Source organism: Mauremys mutica, chromosome 1, assembly GCF_020497125.1.
Source record: "Mauremys mutica isolate MM-2020 ecotype Southern chromosome 1, ASM2049712v1, whole genome shotgun sequence".
NCBI classification, from domain to species: domain Eukaryota; kingdom Metazoa; phylum Chordata; order Testudines; family Geoemydidae; genus Mauremys; species Mauremys mutica.
In genome coordinates this window covers 146,009,606-146,031,104 of record NC_059072.1, presented here as the reverse complement: position 1 = coordinate 146,031,104, position 21,499 = coordinate 146,009,606, and the positions used below count along the sequence as shown (strand labels likewise).

Genomic DNA, 21,499 nt, shown 5'->3' with positions numbered 1-21,499 from the left:
AGAGCTTACAACAGCCCAGCTGTATCAATGCAACTGCGCTGCTGTAAGATCTTTTGTGTAGCTGCTCTATGCTGACAGGAGAGAGATCTTTTGTCACCATAATTAAACCTCTCCCAATGAATGGCTGTAGCTATGTCGGCGGGAGAAGCTCTTCTACAAAATAGCGCTGTACATACTGGCGCTTATGTCGGTGTAACTTATGTCCTCAGGAGGGTATTTTTCTCACACTGCTGCCTAATTCTCCTTGGGTTAGCTGTTGCTCAGGCCTTTCCATGTGGCCCAGTCTCTTGGATGATGGCTTTTATTGTTGTCACTGCATAAAAGGTGCTTAATTGTTCCTTCCATTTAGCCTGAAGAAAAAGTGCTTAGCACACCCATCAGCTTTCAAGAGGTCTGTGTGATTGTCTAATAATGAAAGACCATCTGGATGGCATAACTAGACCTTACTATTTGAAAATTGTTCATAAAGTAAATGATCAAGCCTGGCTGTGAAATTTAGGGGCAATGTATATTTCCTTGTATCATCACAGAACCTCCAACAGCCTCGTCATTCACAGACTTTTTTCTCCAGCATCATCTGTACAAATATCTCTGGTGCGAGCCTAGCAGCATTTCCCCTCTTTTCTCTTGAAAACTTCTATTTTTTCTTTTTCTTGGACCCTCAATGCGGCTTTTCTGAGATCTCTGTTTACTTCCAAAATGTAACCTTTTAAACATCTATTTACACTGACCTCCACAACTCCTCTTCCCTCCCTAACAATTGTTTTGCTCCTATTTTCACAATAAGCTACACCACCAATTCATTTATTATTAGGGGTATTAGGTATGAATTCTAATTTTATATTCTTACCATTGCTAGTTCAATGAGAAAGTGCTTTGTAAGAATCATAGAATCATAGAATATCAGGTTTGGAAGAAACCTCAGGAAGTCATCTAGTCTAACCCCCTGCTCAAAGCAGGACCAATCCCAACTAAATCATCCCAGCCACAGGTTTGTCAAGCCAGGCCTTAAAAACCTCTAAGGATGGAGATTCCACCACCTCCCTAGGTAACCCATTCCAGTGCTTCACCACCCTCCTAGTGAAAGAGCTTTTCCTAATATCCAACCTAGACCTCCCCCACTGCAACTTGAGACCATTGCTCCTTTCCTCATTGCACCCCAGAAGGCACTGAAATTTGAAACTGAAGTGTCACTTTTATTTTATTACTTGCTTTCTGAGGGAAGAATGGGCTGTTGCTCTGGTTATTAACTATCATTTCTTATTTTTTATTACACTGTCTACTATCGGGTTATGGCTGCCCAGAGCAGGTGTGAGGGCAACTGGATGGGATTCACAGTGATGGAATAGATAAGAAACCTCATGTCTAGGAATATGAAAAAGAGTGAAGACCTATTCATGGATATGCACAGACACATGAATAGAGACTCAGACCAAACGTTGAAGAGAAGAAAACAAGAACCACCTCTGACAGACAGGACAGGCCCAGGCAGGAGGGCAAGGAACTGAAGCAAGACTACTTCTGAAAGGAGATGGAAATGAGAATGGAGGACAGACAGCTCCAAAGTGAAGTTTTCATTGTGTATAAAAAGATTCAAGAAGAGATGTTAGAAGAGCTGACCCAACAATTTACCTGGAACTGGACTAGATGCCAGTGCAACACTTAATCACAGAGCAATATTACAAATGGGACTGCCCCTTATTCTCCAAATCCCTTATATCTGTACCCAGGGCATTATATCTCTTCATATAACAGAAACAAGGTAGAGTGGAATCGCAGACTTGGTCTACATCACCAACTTATGTCAGTATAACTACGTCATTCAGGAGTGTGGTAAATACCTACCCCTAAGTGCTGCAGTTATCCCAGCTGAAATCCTGGCTTCTTCCGTCAACATTGCTACCGCCCCTCCAGGAGGTGGAGTTCCTACACTGATGGGAAAAAGCTCAGCGAGATGCACTGTATGAACTGTAAAATATTAGCTCTGTTACCAATGCTTGTGTAAATTTGCTACATGGATTTGATGTTGAATGCTTGTTTGCATATAATAAAATAGATTATTGAAAAAACCCCTTCACTTGTTGGTTTTTATCTATCACTGTTCTCAGATATTGCCAGAATATCCTTTGCTGCCTTGCTGCGTTCAACTCAAGGGCCTCAGAGCTACTTTTCATAAGTGTCAGCAGTCATCTTTCTTACTGAGCAAGCAACAGGAGATTTGAATTCATTCTAGTCTCTGCTTTTGAGGAAAGGGCTAGTAAGTAGCACCGGTACCCAGAGAATCAGGGAGTTTCCATGGAATTAAGAGTGTTTTTATGGGCTATCACTCTAGTTCTGACTTTCTTTCTGTTACATAATTGTAAATCTCTATATAGATTCATATTTGTATGTCTACACATACTGTCTGGAATAATATTGTAGTTCAAGAAATACCTCTGTATTGTTATTAGAGAGAAGGTGTCTTTTATTTAATTTGTTTTTTGAAACATTTGTGAGAACATGGTGCTGCTGCAAGGTGGCAACCCTGGAGACTGAAGTGCTGTATTTATTCACAGAAGAGATATGGCATAGGCAGTGGCAATGCAAGGTTCCTCACTCTGCCTCCACTAATGTGCCTTAACCCTGACCTTGGAGGGACCATTTTTAAGGCAGAAGGTAGGTTAGTCTTAAGAGCCTGTTTCATGTTTGGTCTCTGCTGAGACAGTCAGCAGGAAGCCAATTAGTTTGTGTTGTAACCATGTATTTGTGATGTGAACACCTGAAATAAGAGGAACTGAACTGAGATTTACCAACACATTTCATACAAACCACCCAAAAACTATCTGATGATAACAACTTTCAGTCAATACTGAACTGAGCTGAGCTGGGTTCACTTTGGCTACTGAAAAGTGCAAGTCTCTATAGCCTGGTAGCAAATGTGCTAAGCCAGCCAGTCCCCTCAGGGGTTCATTTGCTTAAACTCTTTTTAAACACCATGTAAGTTGAACACTTCATGCCTCTGGATACAGTTTCATGCTTGTTACACAATTAATTAGCAAAGAATGTATTTAGAATGGAACTGGGAATTGGGAACTGTTAAATTCCATATAACCTTCTCTGTTCCCATGGCTGTAAAAGGGGGATAATAATACTTATCCACCAAACAGGGGGCTTTGGGATCAATCAGTTAATATTCATGCAGTGCTTCAAAGCTGGGATCCTAGCACACAAGATTTGCTATATTGCAGATCAGAAGAGTGGCCCATGTAAAGTGCCAAGTGCTACTAGAATCAATTTGTGCTTTACATTGAAAATAACACTGAAAAGTATTTCAGAAGATTATTATAATTTTGTTTTAAGTGGAATGGTGTCCTGGATTTTGCCCTCACTTGGTTCAATTTTGCTGGAGGGACTGTTGTGTGAATGGGCTTGTCTAAACTAGACTTTGACTGAAAAAAATTCTTTCCATTGCTAACAGCAGTGCAGTTCCACCAAAAAGAGCAACAGTGCAAATAAGGTGACCATACAAGCAAATCTGTGTGTAGATACAAGTCTGTGCGCACACACATGTCTCTGGGTATGCATATGTGTGTAAGTGTGAATGTGCATTTTTTTGTGTGGATCTGCATGTGTGTCTGAATGGGGGACCAAATGCGTGTATTTATTTGTGTGAGTGCTTGTGTGTAACTGGGAATGCAAGTGCCTAAGATTGTACCTATTAGTGACTGTGTCCCTGTATTTGTTCATGACAGTGTGCGTGTATTATACCTGAGGTGGGTTTACTTAGTTTGCTTGCTTACAAGGTAGGGCTGAAAGGTTTGGGTTGATCTTATTGACTTTTCAGTAACAATCCTCCTTCTGGTTGACTCTGGTTTCAATGATTTGCTCACTTCGGAGCCACTCCCTGAAAACAGGTGAATCTGCTGTTGCACTGAGCAGGAAGAGAATTAAAAAATGAAATACAGCTCTAGCTGGGAATTCCCAAACTGCTGCTTATAGACTCATAGACTTGAGGCCAGAAGGGACCATCGTGATCATCCAGCACATTGAAGGCCCTAGCTTTATCCCACTTTGTTTCTTCCCATCTTTTTTCCTATGCACATGTCAAACACCGACCTGTAATTGTATCCTAAAGTCAGCTCAGTTGAGTGTTTTCTGTACCACCAAAGGCTATAAAACTTATTTGCGTCTGTAAGGAAACAGCACAACACTAACAATTGTGTTGAAATGCAGCAGCCTTGCACAGTCTGCTCTAAATCATGCAAGGACTTGCGGGATCAAGACCCTACCAGCTGTGTAATGGTCTGTATAAAATGTCTTAGTTGGTTCTCAGGGCCAAGCTTCTGGGCAGGAGTATTGTGAACAATGTCCCACTGGTCCAATACAAGTATAGTGAAAGAATTTACTCACTTTTCTCTCAGCTGCCACCATTCACCACAGTAACTCTCTCAAACAATTTAGATATAATGGGCCAGATCCTCAGCTGGCGTAAATCAGTGCAACTCCATTGGAACTATGTCAGTTTGCAGCAGTTGAGACTCTGGCCTCATGTGTGAGTGACTAGGTCTAGCTGCAAAGGGAGGGGGTGGGCACACATTTTTGTCTTTCTTATTTGATTAAAATTGCATCAGTGTCAGGGCTGTGATCAAGGCTTTCATGAATACTATCCCACTGCTGAGTTGTGGCCTGCTCCAAGAGCACTGATCAAATTACTGGTCTCCATTTTCTAATTCACTACAGTCATTCTCTCGCTCTCTCTCTCTCCCTCCCTCCTTGTACCTTCAATCTGGAAGAAAGAAATAAATAAAGAAAGAAAATTTAGGATGGCAACAGGAGTCTTTCCAATGCACATATGCATTCTCCCAGGAGTATGCAGGAAAACACATATATTCCTATAAAAACATTTGCATGGTCATGAGTTTCCCCTTAATAGTGGTGCAAACAAATGCTGGCACAAATATTTGCAGTAAGCAAATAAGAATAGATGTGATGTGAATATGGTCAAATTGAACTTAAATTAGAATTAAACCTAAGCATTTCTCATGACTATGCTAAAGAAGTGTCAAGCAAAATTCCCCAGGAAGCTTTGCAAAGTCAGGTTAAGACAGACAATTAAGAGTTATTAGCAAGCAGCTTTTATATTGCTTATAGTCCAGAAAATATATCTTAAGGTTATAATCTATTTTTTTTCCTGCTGTTAACATTTTTTATACATTATGATGAGCTGTGCTTTGCAAAAAAACACGTTTGTGTTTAACTCTGATTATAACTGAAACAGAAGAAAGGCGTATATGGGAAACATAGCATGTCTCACAGGTGCATAGGGAATATTAGTTATAAAGGTTACCTAAATGTTTAATTGGTTAAAACTCTTGTTTTAAACCTACGCTAAACTCTGCAGTTAAAAGGTTACACTGTTGTGGTGCTTTGTTATGCTGGAAATTTAGAGCAAATGTAATATATAAGCCATTGGCAACAAGATTGACCTTTGTCAATGATTCAATGGTACCAGTCATGCAGGGGCGGCTCTAGGCATTTTGCCGCCCCAAGCACGGCAGGCAGGCTGCCTTCGGCGGCTTGCCTGCGGGAGGTCCGCCGAAGCCGCGGGACCAGCGGACCCTCCACAGGCAAGCCACCGAAGGCAGCCTGCCTGCTGCCGTCGTGGTGACCGGCAGAGTGCCCCCAGTGGCTTGCCGCCCCAAGCATGCGCTTGGCGTGCTGATGCCTGCAGCTGCCCCTGCAGTCATGTCACTTGCCACAAATTGTAATGTGGGATAAATATCCTGTCTATAAAAGTCCATTGAAACTGCTGTAATGCACACCAGTGTGGGTAGGCAGGCCTGATATTCCAGGATTAATAAATTAACCTTTTCTGTTTGTGCTGTTTGATCTTAACTTTCTAATCTTTGGTTAGTATCAGAGGGGTAGCCGTGTTAGTCCCCACAAAAACAACGAGGAGTTCGGTGGCACCTTAAAGACTGAATTGGCCTTGTCATCACTGGTTCTCCACTTGTGAGGTAACTCCTCTTCATGTGCCAGTATATTTATGCCTGTATCTGTAATTTTCACTCCATGCATCTGAAGAAGTGTTTTTTTACCCACAAAAGCTTATGCCCAAATAAATCTGTTAGTCTTTAAGGCACCACCAGACTCCTTGTTGTTTCTGTAGTCTTTGATTAGTAAACTAAATTTGAGCTTGACCAATTGATGTCTCAATCAATAAATAATCAAAAGAACCCATTATTTACAATAGAAACATTTTTCATTTTTCACCCCACTCTATCTGTAGGAATTACAGCTATGTTATCTTGCAAGGCTCATAACATCCTATGCCAAATGACACATATACCTGTATGTTTTATAGTTTTACCAATAAGTTGACACATACCTGGAAATGTTTACTAATATTGGCATTGGAGCTGATGCAAGTTTGTCACTAAGTAAGAATTACTGACATGGTAAATAGTCACCTGCCTGTATTTCACAAATGTATATACTATCACCCTGTCATTGGAGTTCAGGTGAGACAATTTAAAGACAGATAGAATGTGAAATATGTATAGTAGAAAAAACAGAGTTGTACAGCAGAAAATGCCGCTGTTGCACAGATGATATTGTGAAGTTATAGGTACACTGTCATATGTTATTTGATAGTTCAAATATTTGTAAAATGGTCTTTCAAAAGTGAGAGAAGTACAGCCAAACAACTATGATGAACAGAATTATTGGTATGAAACTGTACTCCTGCATGTTGTATTGATGTGCAGCTGTAATGGCCACACCTAGATACTACACAGCATTATGGACCAGACTCACCAGTACCTTCTGGCTGCTTTACACATCTCAAGTAATGCAAAACTGCTGTAAATCTATATTAATAGGATGGTTAAAGAGGATATACAGCTGCTTTGCAATGCCAGAGTAGCACAAAGCAACTGGTGTGTATTGGTGAATCTAGTCCTATGTATGCAAGGGTGCACAACTGGTAGTTACAGAGATTTCAACAGATGAAGGGGCACTGTACATAATTACAGGTGTAAAGGGTCTCTCCTAGGGAGTATGCGGAATTACAGGTGTAAAGGTGCATATTTGCATGTTGCGTGGAATGTCAGGTGTAATGAACGTTAGAGAGAATTACAGGTGTAATGAATCTTATGTATGAAGTCTCCTTACAGATCTGATTATGTCTGTAATATGGAATCACTATTGGAAACCTTAATGAGAAAGCTGCTGTTTATTAGTATATGTTCATGATGCAGTAACATAGTGCAAGCACTCTGGTCAGGAATACCAGGTAGAATGGTGTGATGTGGTGTCTTATGCATATGTGCCTGATGTTTTATAGGCCTAGAGATAAAAGACTGAGTTATTCCAGCATCTGAAATGTGATTTACACAGATAATTTACTTATAAGTAAACTAATGTCTCTTAACTTGTGCACATGTGCCTGCCTGAGGAATGAGAGGTACCTGACTCTCCCACATGGTACTGTAGAACAAACCTAGGCTTAGTAAGAACAAACCTAGCCTCTGCTCCAGTACTGAGATACCATCACCAGAAATTGATTCTGACTATGCCATATTAGACCATTAACCCCTAGGTGTCCATAGCTCTCCAAGTCTCTGATTTGCTTCCTCCCACTAATCTGAGGCTAGATTAGAACCAGTGACAAAGACGTTGAACAGCATAGCTTCTCACACACTTTCCCAGCAACCATCTCGTCCTGCCACTGTATTTATGGTAATGCTTCATATCTGTGCAGTGGAAATTCCAGCGGTGAAGGACATGCTCACACTGAGCTGATCATGGCAGGGGACATACGGAGACTCAGACGCATGCTACTGGAATGCAACAGCAGTGACAAGTTATGTGGTAAGATTCAAGGAAACTGTCTCCTTGCCTTTTACTTTTGTGTGTCCAGGTCTCATAAGCTGAGCAGCAGGACCTGCTCAGTCAACTGTGAGCCACCCTCACCTCCAGAAAGTGATTTGATTGGGCCTCCCCTGCAGTAAGTCCCAATGCATGATCTCTTCTTCACACCTGCCCCCATCTGTTTTGCCTTTCCATCTGAGTGTATTGGCTTTGTCACTCAGGGTGGAGAACAAAGAATATGTTTCCAGAAGTGGCATATATGGCTGGGTGGAAAGGATAGGGGAATGATGGATGAAGATTTCCTGTTAAACAGGAGGAGCAATGTAACACCAGGGTTCAAAGGGAGGTATACTAATTCCACTTGGGGGTCAAATTATTATCATCACAGAGCTCTGAGTCAGCCCACATCAGTGTTGCACTGACCATAGTAGCACTAGAATATAAGCAATAAACAACATAGAAGCATTCTCACTGGGATGCCCTGCAGCTGCAGGCTTGGCAGCCTTATCTGTTCTGGTTTAAGCAGGGTTAGGCTTGGACAGCATTTGATGGGAGAGTTAGCTAGAACAGTGCCTAGAAAAAATGGTGATGGATACCTTAGAAATACCTGAGATAGGCAGACCATCAAGGGAAACTCAGATGCTGCAAGAAATGCTGTTTGTGACTCATTAGGAGAGTCTCTTCCTTCTGAATCACTACTGAAATCAATGCCCCTGCAGGAGGTTAGGGGAAATCACCTTTTGGTTGAGACATATAGATGAGGTCTTGACCACATGTGGTCTTTAAAGATCCCATGGTACTTTTCAAGGGACCGATATTGGTAGGTGCCAAGCTCCATCAGCCCCAATTAATTTCATTGGGAGTTGAAGGTACTTATCACTTTATATGAGAATGGCAGCATCCCAGAGTATTGTGACCCAAGAGAGTAAGGATGTTAACCACAGCATTCTGGCCAAATTCCAAACCAGTTAATTTACTCTTCCGCCCTAATATCCCCCACTCCAGTGTTTTAATGGGAGAAATTATTCATTTCACTTCAATTACACAGTTGTGCAGCATTGTTGACATAGAATGGCTGCCAGGCTCCACCCCAGAGCCAGCTGTATTTCATTGGTGAGTGATCCCTAAATGTACTGGCTAATACTTTCAGTCTTCATATACAAGTATGTGGCAGTGGGGGCGGGGGGCATGCACTCACCCTATTGAGGAAGAAGATAATAAACTCTTCTGGGTTCGTCCACACATCTGCAAGACTTGCTGTGCCTGGAGGGGTGAAGCTTAAGAAGCGAACCCCAGTCCAAGGATTGGTAATTGGGGAAGATTATTATGCCTCAGAGACAGCTGATTACAGGGATAGATTAGTGAAGAGGGAGGAGTCATTGATCCTGGGATTGCCTGAACCAGATACAGAGTGAATGTTTACCAAAAAAGCTGGAGGGAGGGTCTAGGGAAGGACTCTACTCCTGATCATGACAATAAAATGCCTATAGATAAACTGGGACCAAGGTTTGCCCATGAGATTGAACGCCTTGTATTTCTCTCTTTTTTTTTTATTTTGGTCTTCCCTGCCCCTGGAGACGGGGTAAGATGTGTGTGTTGTTATTTTTTGAGAGAGACTCTTGTATACCCCAAGCAGGGGTAGGAATCTGTGAGTGCCAGAAGAAGGAAGCAACCCAAACTGTGGTCTGGATGGGGGGACTCCAGGACAGGGCTGCCCAGAGGATTCAGGGGACCTGGGGCAAAGCAATTTCGGGGGTCCCTTCCATAAAAAAAAGTTGCAATACTGTAGAATACTATATTCTCATGGGGGCCTGGGGCAAATTGCCCCACTTGCCACCCCCTCTGGGCGGTCCTGCTCCAGGAGATCCCATCCACCACAAGGCACCTAAAGAAGTGGCCTGATATACAGAGGTGAAGAATTCCCTTTGACTTCAGTGGGAGTCTTAAATAGTCAGCCCCTCTGGAAATCAGGCTAGCAGTTGATAAGGTGCTTAGATATTAATGCAATGAGCACAGAATGGATAGATAGCTCCTTCATGTTGAAAATTACTAGAATGGACTATTGTTATGGTGTTGTACAGACTCTGTTCAGTGTGGGAGTGTTGTACACACTGTGATTTCACTGAGCAATAACGACTACTCCTTGTTCCCCGTTTTCTCTTTCCATTGACAGTTGTGCGTGAGTACCAGACTGAAGTGATCATCATCCCTGTCCTTCTAGTGGGTGTCTTTGTCATCCTGTTAGGTGTGATCCTTTGGCTCCGCTATCGAAGCTGGAGGTCGAAGCAACAGCAACTGCCCAGAAGCCAAGGTAACAAAGGGGAGAGAGATGGGTTCAATGGCAAGTCTCTCATTCCCACCCCCAGGGCTGTCAGAGACTAGGAGAACTGAAGAGGATGAACTTGGCACTCAATGGCCTTGTCTAAATTAGGAAAATTGGGACCTCTAGTTCACCACTGGTACAGCTCCACCAGTGGTAGCAATGGTGGAGGTTGTGGCATAGAGAAGACCATTGTGTCATCTCACCCTGCTCTGAGTAGAGTTAGATGGCATTAGGGTGACCAGACAGCAAATGTGAAAAATCAGGACAGAGAATGGGGGGTAATAGGAGCCTCTATAAGAAAAAAGACCCAAAAATCAGTACTGTCCCTATAAAATCAGGACATTTGGTCACCCTAGATGGCATAGTGGTAAAATCACTTGAGACCTGTCATGCAGGGGACATGGTTTCAAGCTGCAGTCTCTCACTTCCTTCAGGGCCAGTGTAGGCTGGCCACAGTGCCATCTGGAGGTTAATACTCTGCACTGCAGTGGATCCAGGTTCAGTTTCTAGTCATGGTGTCCTATGGCTAGGAGCACTATGAGGCTGGATTGGCTGGCATATGCTGTGTGGGTATCACAGATTTGATTCCCAGTTATAGTGTCCAATTCCCAGGAGTCCACTCAGTTGTGGCTGGCAACACTATAGAGTTGGGGTGCATTGCAAAGTGGCTAAATCAAGAAACCCAGATTTGAGCTTGTTTTGTATCCATGCACAAAGAGCAGAACAAGTACTTCCAGTCTAAAATGAAATGGTACTTATTAATTGGTACATATTAAGGGAATTAAGAAAGAATGAAAGTAAAGTCTCTAAGGACACTGTGTGTCTGTTCTCTGTAACAATCTACAGCAATTCTGAGAACAAAATGGCTGCTGTATCTACATACAGGCAGGGTTCTTAGACATGTAAAAATGCAGTACCCAGAAAACAAGGATTTCATAGTTACATATACCATAGATTTCAGGTCTCAGTTTCTCCTGCCTCTCAGCCGGGTTGTGTGGGAGTCCTGGGGAAGCAAAGTCCTCTGTCTCCTTATGGGCTGGTCTACCTGAGACCAAATAACGCTTCCCCATCCATGATTCCGAAAATCATAATAGAGCATGAACCAAAGGGAACAGTTCATGGCCAGTGGCAAAATGTAAAAGGGAAAAATTCATCCCCCAAACAATTATATCTCATTTGGCTTTCATCTTTGCAACAGCTGTTGCCCCATTGCCAGCAAAGGACAAGAACCAGAAGGAACACAGTGAGTCAGAGAACACCTATATCCAGCTGAGTGAGACAACTGTGGAGAGTCTACTAAGATCTGCAGCCTTGACTCTGAAGGAGCTGGAAATACCACAAGACAGACTCATACCAGGGTCCTTGGAGCTGATACACAATGGCAGTTTTGGGGGAATCTACAGAGCGGAATTTGAGACTGGGAACCCTGGGAAGACTAAGACAGTCATCCTGAAAGCCTTACAGGGTAACACAGGTGGCAGGAGTGCTCCATTTGTATACACTTCTCTGTTACCCACTAGTGTGAATCCACTAGAAATTCCCCATTCTCTAGCTCTGAGTCTGTTTTCTTTCTTAGCAGTTGTACAAGGGGCTGCCCCTTTCTCTGCTGTGAGCTACCCTGCTTTCCTGTTTGCATCCCGCCAGTGATTCCGCTCTCTCTGTGTACCTCTCAATCTCTCTCTATGGCTTTAACGTCTCTACAGAATTTGATCATATTTGAACGTGCCTGAAAAGGTGTGAGATGACAAGATGCTGACCATGATTTTGCATTCACTGTAGACAAGCACAACTAGTGTTCATCATCATGTCAGCTAGTCGTGGTTAAACTTTGGCCTTAGCAGGGTTTAGTCACAAGCAGTATATATGCATGTTAAAGGAGGTTGTATTGCATGGTCTAAATAATGCTTAGTCCTGCCATGAGTGCAGGGGACTGGACTAGATGACCTCTTGAGGTCCCATCCAGTCCTATCATTCTTTGATTCTGTGTTGAGACTATTGAATAGGATCTTTGCTCTTCTTTGCCTCCCTGTGGTGATACTGTCTTTTTCTCTGGTACTTTCAGACACTGCTGGACCCAGTGAGGTGAAGGATTTCCTGGGAAGGATTAAGTTCCATCAGTCCCTTGGTCATCATGATAACATGGTTGAACTGATAGGATGTTGTGTAGTCCAGCTGCCCCTTTATATGATCCTGGAGGATGTGTCCCATGGGGACCTCCTGAACTTCTTGTGGACCTGCCGCAGGGTGAGTCTGAGGAAGTGAATGCCAGACCAGTTATCATGTCTATCCTCCACCTCTGTCCATGTCTCTTACATACATCTATTTAAAAAGATATCTTTATCATGTGTAATTCTTTTAATCCATTCATCCATAGACTTCTCTAATCATCCATCCATTCACAATACAACTCTTGCTTTATGTATGTATATTTCCACCTAGTCATTCCCCTCATGTCACGTTTCCCCTTCCTTGCCACTTACCCACAAGCTATGCCCACTACATCACTCACCTACCCTACCAGCCATCCACTCCTCCTACGCATCACCTACCCTTCAATTGTCTAACCATTCACCTTTTTACCTCTTCCATGTTTGTGTTTGATGCAATACCTGAGCATTATAAATGTTTATAAAGAATAATTATCTCAAGCAGGGCCAATAATGCCAATTTGCCATGGGGGGCGTAAGGAGAGTGATGCCTGTAGGAGGATGGAAGGGTTAGATGGTGCCATTTGCTGAAACCAGAATCTCAAGAGAAAGAAGCAGCATTCCCTCTCTTTTGCTCTACTGTGGCATTTGTTTGATGTGCTTTCTGCTTCTCTTTCTCTAGGACGTAATGACCATGGATGGTATCCCGTATGACCTCACAGAGAGGCAGGTATATAAAGTTGGGCAGCAGGTTGCAGCTGCCTTGGTAAGTCTGATGTAGCTACATCTTGATTCATTTATCATGATAGGAAAGACAAAGAAAGAGACGGAAACCCACTCTAACATCGGAGTCCAACCTGGGGAAGGCTATTCTTTCAAATTTAGAATCCACTAAAAATTACGTTTACTAGATTTAAATAGGAAGCAAAAATGGTTTTAGTTCCTGCTAGATTTGATAAGACACTGTTACTGCCTGTTTCTATTAATCCTTGAAACAGGCCAGGAATTAATTCCATTCAAGAATCTGTATTGTTTACCTGCCATAGTAGCACAAGCTGACATTTAATTAGAAAAACTGTAGTTTAAAAATGGAAGCGCTTAAGAAACAGAAGAGATAAAAATAAAGGAAGGATGGTATTGTGGTTAAGGCACTGGACAAAAACTCAAAACATCAATGTTTAATGGCCAGCTTTGTCACAAATTTAGGCAAGTCACTTAAGCTCTGTGTGTCTCAGTCACCTGTCTGTAAAATGGGGATAATAATAATTTTCTATTTAGACTGTAAGCTTTTTGGGGGCAGGAGTTTCTCTTACTATGTGTTTGTACAGTGCCTTGCACAATGGGGCCTGATCTTAGTTGAGGCCTTTAGAAAATACTGGAATAGAAATATTTAACCCAGCTAGAAAAATACAATAATAATGCTGAACAGAATATTATTAGAAAAACCCAAAATGCCCTTCTGTTTCATGAATGAAAATGTTATAGCAAAGAAAGGGGGAAGCAAACACAAGAGTAACAAGGAAAAGATAGGAGGCAATGGGTTCCCCCACTGTTGGATTTTCCCTTTCAGCAGGACTGGATTCCCTCACTGGTTGGATTCACTCTCCCACTTCTCACTAGTTAAAGCAGATGTTCCCTCTCAGTAGAAGAGAAAGGTCTCTCGATTAGTGATTTTCACTCTTTTAGGAATAGAATGTCCTCTTTGGCAGATTTTCCCATCCAGTAGGAGTGGGTATCACCTGACTGGTGGATTTTCCCTTCAGTAGGAGCAAGGACCTCTATTGGTGGATTTTCCCACCCCCCCCTCGGTGGATTAGGTGTTGCTCCTGCTGGTGGATATTCACTATAGGTGGCTGCTTTCAGTGGTGGTAGCTGAAGTGAGTTTCCTTAGGAATTTTGCGTGAAAGGCCAAAGGGCTGAGGGAAGCATCATAGGTCTTTGCATTGTATTGGAACTTCTTGGTCTAACCAATGAGAATATACCTCTGGTAAAAGCTCTTTGTGGTATTATGTAGGTGTGCCAGGTACACTCACCACATGTTTGGCTGCCAGGGACTCAGGTCACTGTGGTGCATGAACCATTGGTGGGGGAAAAGGGCATAAATTAATTGACTTTTTCAGTCAGTTAAAAAGAAAAAAGACTGACTCTTCCCCTTTTTCCAACTTGCCAGGAGTTTCTCCAGCAGAAGAAGCTGTTCCATGGGGATGTGGCAGCCAGAAATGTCCTGATCCAGTCTGACTTCACTGCCAAGCTCTGTGGGCTGGGCCTGGCCTATGAAACCCACACCTATGGCACCAGCTGTGTCGCACAGATTGTGCCACTCAAGTGGCAGGCACCAGAGCGGCTATTAATGAAACCTCCCAGCATCAAGTCAGACATGTATGGTTTGTTCTGGGGTGAAACTATATTTGGATTTCAAACCTTATCTATCACTTTCAGTTCCTCACACAACACTTTGTTCTGATCCCCAGATCAAAACTCCATTGTAGGGCTCACCCTTGCTTCCAGCATAGAGCTCCACCTGGCGGCTCACCCCTTCCTCCCTTTGCTCACTTCCCCAGCTCACACTCATTGTTATCATATGTTTAAATGGCTACCTTGCTTTTTTCAATTGCTTTCAGGCTAAAGGTGGGAATAAGAGCTGCCAGTGAAATGACATTGTGTTTTCTTGCAGATGGTCCTTTGGAATCTTACTCTATGAGATGATCACATTAGGTAAGGAGAAAAAATAAAATCCTAGGGAAAGGAGGGAGTGTCAAGGGACAGCTAAGGCTAAGAGTCTCAAACCTGAATGCATACAGTTAGGCATTTAAATAAACAGCTTGATTTTTTAAAAAGGTTTAGATCATCCACTACTCCTTTTGGATTTCCTGTCAATGGGATTTACCTCAGTAAATCAGGACACTTATTTAGGAGCATAAATATGGATTCAGGTGCCTAACCTTAGGCACCCAAGGTTGAAAATTTTGACTTAAGGGCCTCAATTACATTGGCAGTATGGCTACTGAAAAAAGATGGGCTACATTCTTCTGCTGCTGCATGCAACATCAGAATCAAGAGTGTGTGGGAAATGGCCATGGTGTCTTTTACGTCATGTGATCACCTCTCTTTGCTAGGAACTGGCAGTTTGCTAGGAACTGGACTGAGACCTCTACAACCTATTTTACAGAGACAACAGAACAGCCTTCAGATGAGAATATCTTTCTGCATTTACTTACCTAGTGTCAGATAACGTAAAAAAGAAAGGCTCTGTACCCTATTCCACACTCTTCCTGAGTCATCCAGTCCCCCTAGTTAGTCTGCAAACATTGCCCTAGAAATTAAAGGTTCCATATCCCATTCTTTAAACTCTGTGCTATCTCATCCCTACAGATTCCATTTCTGACATTAAGCACATTTTTAGAGGGGCTTCTCCAGCAGTTATCTTCATATTCCCCAAATAAGGATGCAACTTATGCCTGTCTAAAAATGTGCCTCTCTTTTTCTGGCCTGACAAACGTGAAGAAGAGAGAGATAGGAAAGACCAAAAAAGAATAAAGAATGTAAGGGATTAAAAGACTGCAATTCATGTGTGTGGCCACAGTGTGTCACCCTTATTCCTCACCTTCCTTTCCCCACACTCTATCTGTCCTCTTTATGCTGCACAATTCCACATTGTAGCTTAGGGCTGTCACTTCTGAGTTGCAAAAAACTGGGGCATCCAAACCATTTCATCTGGAACAGCGACGTTAAAGGAATCATTCATCCTGGAAAAATCTGGACAAATGGCCACCCTAATCTAGCTACAGATGTTACTTTTGCTCTGTGACACTACACTGTCCAGCCACCGGTGTTAACCTTTTATGACTCATCACTCAGCATTGCTCTGAGACGAAAGGAAAGTTGGCATCACAACCTCACTGGTTTATTTGTGCCAGGAAAGAGTAGAGGCCTCACGTAGGAGCTGGAACCTGGAAATCATTTCCCCTGATAGTTTTAACTTTTGTTGTTCATTTTTTTCTTCCAGGGGCTCCACCATTTCCTGAGGTGCCACCTTCTGATATCCTACAACACCTTCAGAGATGGAAGATCATGAAGAGGCCCTCCACCTGCCAGCCAGCTATGTAAGGGGCTTCCTCTTCTTCTAACCTGATCTGAGTGGTGGGGCTCATACTCTGCTCCCAGCTCAGAGCTGCATGGAGAAGCTCTTACAGCCGCAGTTAGCAAATTTTTTGAGTCATGCCCCTCTTACCATTCATGGAATTTGTCTTCCCCCATTACTTGTAATCTGAAGTAATCCCTTACTCCTGCGCTGTTGCTGGCGATGGTGCTGTCTTTAGAGCTTGGTGCTGGAGAGTGGCGTCTGTTGGCCAGGGCATTCATGTTGTTTGTGGCATGGGAGGACTATTTTATTAATTCCATCTTGCAACACCCATTCTGTTCCCTGCTCCTGCTATTATGGCAGCAGGTCCAGCGGGACCCATGGGATCCCAGTTTCTTTGTGCTCCTCTCAGGGAACCTCTTGCACCCCATTCCCCAGAGGGGCACTGTCCCCCCCACAGTTTGCACACCACTGTTTTACAGTATTTACACTTTCCCTCAAAGATCACACACTGTCCTTGCTACTACTTGCTGAGGGTTTTCTTCTTTTTTTCAATCTCAGTCTATATCTGAACACTTCACTACCAGAAAGATGTTGATAGACTAGTGAGGAATTCTGAAAATGATTAAAGGAAGTGAAGGAAAGATTTGACTAGAGAGATTAGGAACTATTTGGAAAGGGATATATAAAACAGAAAATATCATAATTCCACTATATAAATACTTGGTATGGCCACACCTTCAATTTTGTGTGCAGTTCTAGTTGCCCCTTCTCAGAAAAGATATATTAGAACTGGAAAGAGTACAAAGAAAGGCAACCGAAATGCTTAGGGGTATAGAACAGCTTCCATATGAGAAAAGATTAAAAAGACTGGGACTGTTCATCTTGGAAAAGAGACGACTAAGGGGGGGATATGATAGAGGTCTATACAATTGTGAATGGTGTGGAGAAAGTGAATAAGGAAGTGTTATTTACCCCTTCACATAACACAAAAACCAGGGGTCACCCAAGGAAATTAATAGGCAGCAGGTTTAAAACAAACATAGTGAACTACTTCTTCACACAATGCACAGTCAAACTGTATAGAACTCATTGCCAGGGGATGTTGTGAAGGCCAAAAGTATGACTGGGTTAAAAAAAAAATTAGGTAAGTTCATGGAGGATAGATCCATCAATGGGTATTAGCCAAGATGGTCAGAGATGCAACCCCTAAACCTCTGACTGCTAGAAGCTGGGACTGAGCAACAGGAGATGGATCACTTGATAATTGCCTTGTTCTGTTCACTCCATTTGAAGCATCTGGCATTGGCCATTGAAAATGGACCATTGGTCTGACCTGGTTTTGCCCATCTTATGTTCTTATATCTGAGGGGGATAGAATGGACAAGAATATTTGTAGGATGTAAATAATAAGGGAGCTAAGTTATTTACTTTGGTATTGGTAAAAGAGAGTATTGCAAGGGCTAAACTGGATGAAAGTGAGTAAAGGGAAAGTTGAGGCTGGATATCGGGGAACATTAAATAACAGCAAGGGACTATGGAACAGATTTTTTAAAAAAAGAGATGTAGGTGCCTAACTCTCATAGATTTAAATGGGAGTTAGGTGCCTAAATACCTTTAAAAATCACACCCTATGAGACTAGGAAGGAAGGAAATAGAGGAGGCCAGTCACTTGGGACACTTAAAACTAAGACTCAAAAAAAGCCTGGAGAATAGACTAGGCAGCAATCATTTATTGGCTAGGGCGATATGGGAGGATCAACAAGATGTGCTCTAACAGACCCTCTTTAATCTCTTCAGGACTCCATTGTATGAAACTTTGACTGCCCAAAAGTCTCTTTCCTTTTCTTGAAGTTTCTTCTTGCCACTTTGATCCCCCATCTGTCCTGCTGTGCTGTTGTTCCATCTGGGTCTATCCCAATTTGAACCTGGTTTTCTTGACTCTCAGAAATGAGAGGAAATGTCAAAGCAGTGATCAGGTCTTCCAAATGGTACAGGAGTGTCCTTGATGATAACTTGTTCATTCCCCCTGGAAATAAAGGAATTCTCCCTTAAATGAATGAGTTATCCTAGTGGAACAGTACCTCCTGTGTTGACATCAGTCCTGGACAAAAGAGCTCCTGGATATTCAACAAGGAGTCCTGGTAGCTCTCTCAATAAGGAAGGCAGTGGTATGACTTAACGAACATGACCCCTCCTCCCCCATTCCATTTTCATAGGTGAATTCTAATACTAGCATGTGTGCAGATTTCAAAGGTCCCTTATGCTAGCTGTGTATGTAGGTGACATCGAGGTGTGGTCTCCAGAGTTTTCAGTGAGGGTTGGGGATTACTTTGTAGCATAAATTTGTCCTTGTGCCTCATTCCTGGCTTCTTACCACTCCTCTGTCTTACAGGTATGGTATCATGAAGTCCTGTTGGCGGTGGAGTGCAACGGACCGGCCGCCACCCGCAGAGCTGATCAAGCGCCTGCAAACAGCAGCCAAGAGCAGCAATGACCAAGTGGTGCTCCAGGTGCCTGAGCTGGTGGTGCCTGAACTATATGCTGATGTGGCTGGCGTTGATTTGGGGAGTCTCGCCAGGGACTACACTGTGCTCTGAAGCATGCCTCTGTGTACTGGGAAGGACTGTATCTCTGACTTTGCCCCTCTTTGGGGATACAAGGGGCTGATCCCTCTGGAACTCAGAATGAAGTGTGCATTGGGAGGGGTTCCTCTAATTTTTTTTAATGCAGAATGTAGTTAAGAGGGTGGGAAGTTCTGAAATAAACACTAGAATCCAGAAGGGACTCCCAACTCACCACCTTGAAATTGAGAAATATATCCTGCACCACTCAAATGCCTCTCTACGTTATGACTGGCTGCACTGAAGGGGACCAACCAAACAGAAACAATCATTCTGAGTGACCTCAAGGTGGTTATGAAGGTGGCCTCAAGGTTCAGTTATGAAGTTGTACAGCTTTGAGTGAATGAAGTCTGTGACAAGGAAGCATTCCAGTACCACCATAAGGAGAAGGGTGGGGTGGTAAAAAGTCTTGTCACCCATGACCCCCCACTGTTGCTGCTTTTTCCAGTCATACATATGAAGAGAAGGCTTCGACCTGCAGCAATGGCAGCTACTTGGACGGGACTGAAAGCTGTCTACAAGGATTTACAAAAAGTGGACACCATGGATGGATTAGATGATACCAAACAATTTTTTTCCATCTCTAACTCCTCTATTAACTGAGGGCCCATGCTTTTCAACATTCCACCCCATGGATGGACCTCTCAGGTGCTTTATGCCATAACCAACTGCAAAATAGTAGACACTGTGTATTCTGATAGAATGAAATACCCTGAAAGTTAAGGGATGCAGCAGAGATAGCTATATTAACGGGCTGCTTGATACAGGAATGCAGGATGTACCACTTGATGCAGGAATGTGTCTTGTTTTGTGGCGAGTGGCAGGGGCAGTGAGTTGTATGGGCCCATGGTGCCCAGGCTCCAGCAAATTCAGGGCCTTGGGGGGCCCAGCTCCACCAATGTTCGGGGTTGGGTCTCTCCCTTGGCCCTGCCTGCCACCCCTGCGCACCTCTTTTCAGTGTCCCCTGGCCCCACCTGCTGCCCCCCGTGCCTCCCACAGAGCGACACTGCTTGCCCTGGGCAGTGGGTGGCTTCCCCCTGCAGCTCCATGTTGCACTTCCTTGCCGGCCCCTGCCGGCTACAAGGGAGCAGCACCAGGGGCAGGCTAAGGCGGCTGCTGCGCCTGCGGAGGGAGGAGGCGCATGGCAGCTCCCTCACCCCGGCAGGCGACTCTGAGTTGATTCTGAAGGGGGAGGGGCTTATCCTGGCTGGACCTTCTGAGCAGCAGCCTCAGGGGGCTTCGGTGAGTGTCATGCCGGTGGGGGGGGGACAGGAGAGGCGCTCCCACCCCCGGAGCTCACTGCTGCCAGTGGGGAGAGGGCTGGGGGGAGTCAGCCTCTCTCCCCCCCCACCCCAGCCCCATGGCAGCCTTCCTGCTGCATCCCAAACTCCTAATCCCTGGCCCAGACCTGCACCTGCTCCTGCACCCCAATGCTCTGCCCCAGCCCAGAGCCTTTGCCCAGCACCCAACCCCCCTCCCAGAGCCCACACCCAGCACCCAAACCCCCTTCCACACCCTTCCTGCACCCCAACCACCTGTCCCAGCCGAGAGGCCGCACCCAGCACCCAAACTCCCTCCTGCATTGAAACGCTCTCCCAGAGCCTGCACCCCTCCTGCACCCAAACTCTCTCTCAGCACCCACACCCTGCACCTCCTCCTGCACCCCAACCCCCTGCCCCAGCCCAGAGCCTGCACCCAGCACCCAAACTTCATCCCAGAACCAACACCCCTCCCACACCCAAACTTCCTCCCAGAGCTGACACCCAAACCCCCTCCCACACCCAAACTCCCTCCCAGAGGCTTGGGGTGGGATGGGGAAGACTTGGGACCCGTTCTGGGCACCACCAAAAATTATACAAACCTGCCGCCCCTGGTGAGTGGTGGCTGAGGTATCAAAGGGTTGCTCAAGGGTAAAAGCTCCAATCCCACCATCTCAGGGAGAAGTCCTCACTGAGATCACACTGTCAGGGAAGGCATCTGATGAGCGTTCATTCTGCCCAAGTGATGCAGAGCAATTTATTTTCTTGTACATTTATCCTTTCAGAATCTAGCTCCTGGAGTAATTTCTTTAGTTTTTTGAGATGTTACTTTATCATTGTAAAATACATCTGGTTACTGTCATGACACAGCTAATATTAGAACAATATGGAGATTACATGGATAGGGTAAGAATAAAAGGTGATGGTAGAGTATTGTGAAAATTACATGGTGGTGATATCATCTGCTGTGTGAACAGTAGACATGGCTACTTTGTGACAAATGTGGCAATGCCTTATATGCTGTGTTAATAAATTGATGATCACATAGCTATTTTGACTTAATGTTGTGACAGCATACACAACAACGAGCTGCTGGATTTGAGGCCAAGATTTAGTGGTGACAGAGGCTTTGGATATTATACTTTATATGGCACCCTTTGCTCAGGACATGTACAAGTGCATGTCATTTTACTGTGAATTTCAGGCCTTGTTTA

General features: G+C 43.9%; 1 protein-coding gene across 1 annotated transcript; it reads left to right on the top strand.

Annotated features, from left to right (window-relative positions):
• The first annotated feature begins 6,861 nt into the window (after positions 1-6,861).
• STYK1 (serine/threonine/tyrosine kinase 1) lies at positions 6,862-19,129 on the top strand. Its single transcript, XM_044986894.1, has 10 exons — positions 6,862-6,917; positions 7,742-7,851; positions 10,025-10,162; positions 11,373-11,639; positions 12,237-12,418; positions 13,004-13,087; positions 14,492-14,700; positions 14,996-15,036; positions 16,328-16,424; positions 18,798-19,129. Exons 1-10 carry the CDS (start codon positions 6,862-6,864, stop codon positions 19,000-19,002), a joined length of 1,389 nt encoding a protein of 462 aa, XP_044842829.1. The 3' UTR covers positions 19,003-19,129.
• The last annotated feature ends 2,370 nt before the right edge of the window (positions 19,130-21,499 follow it).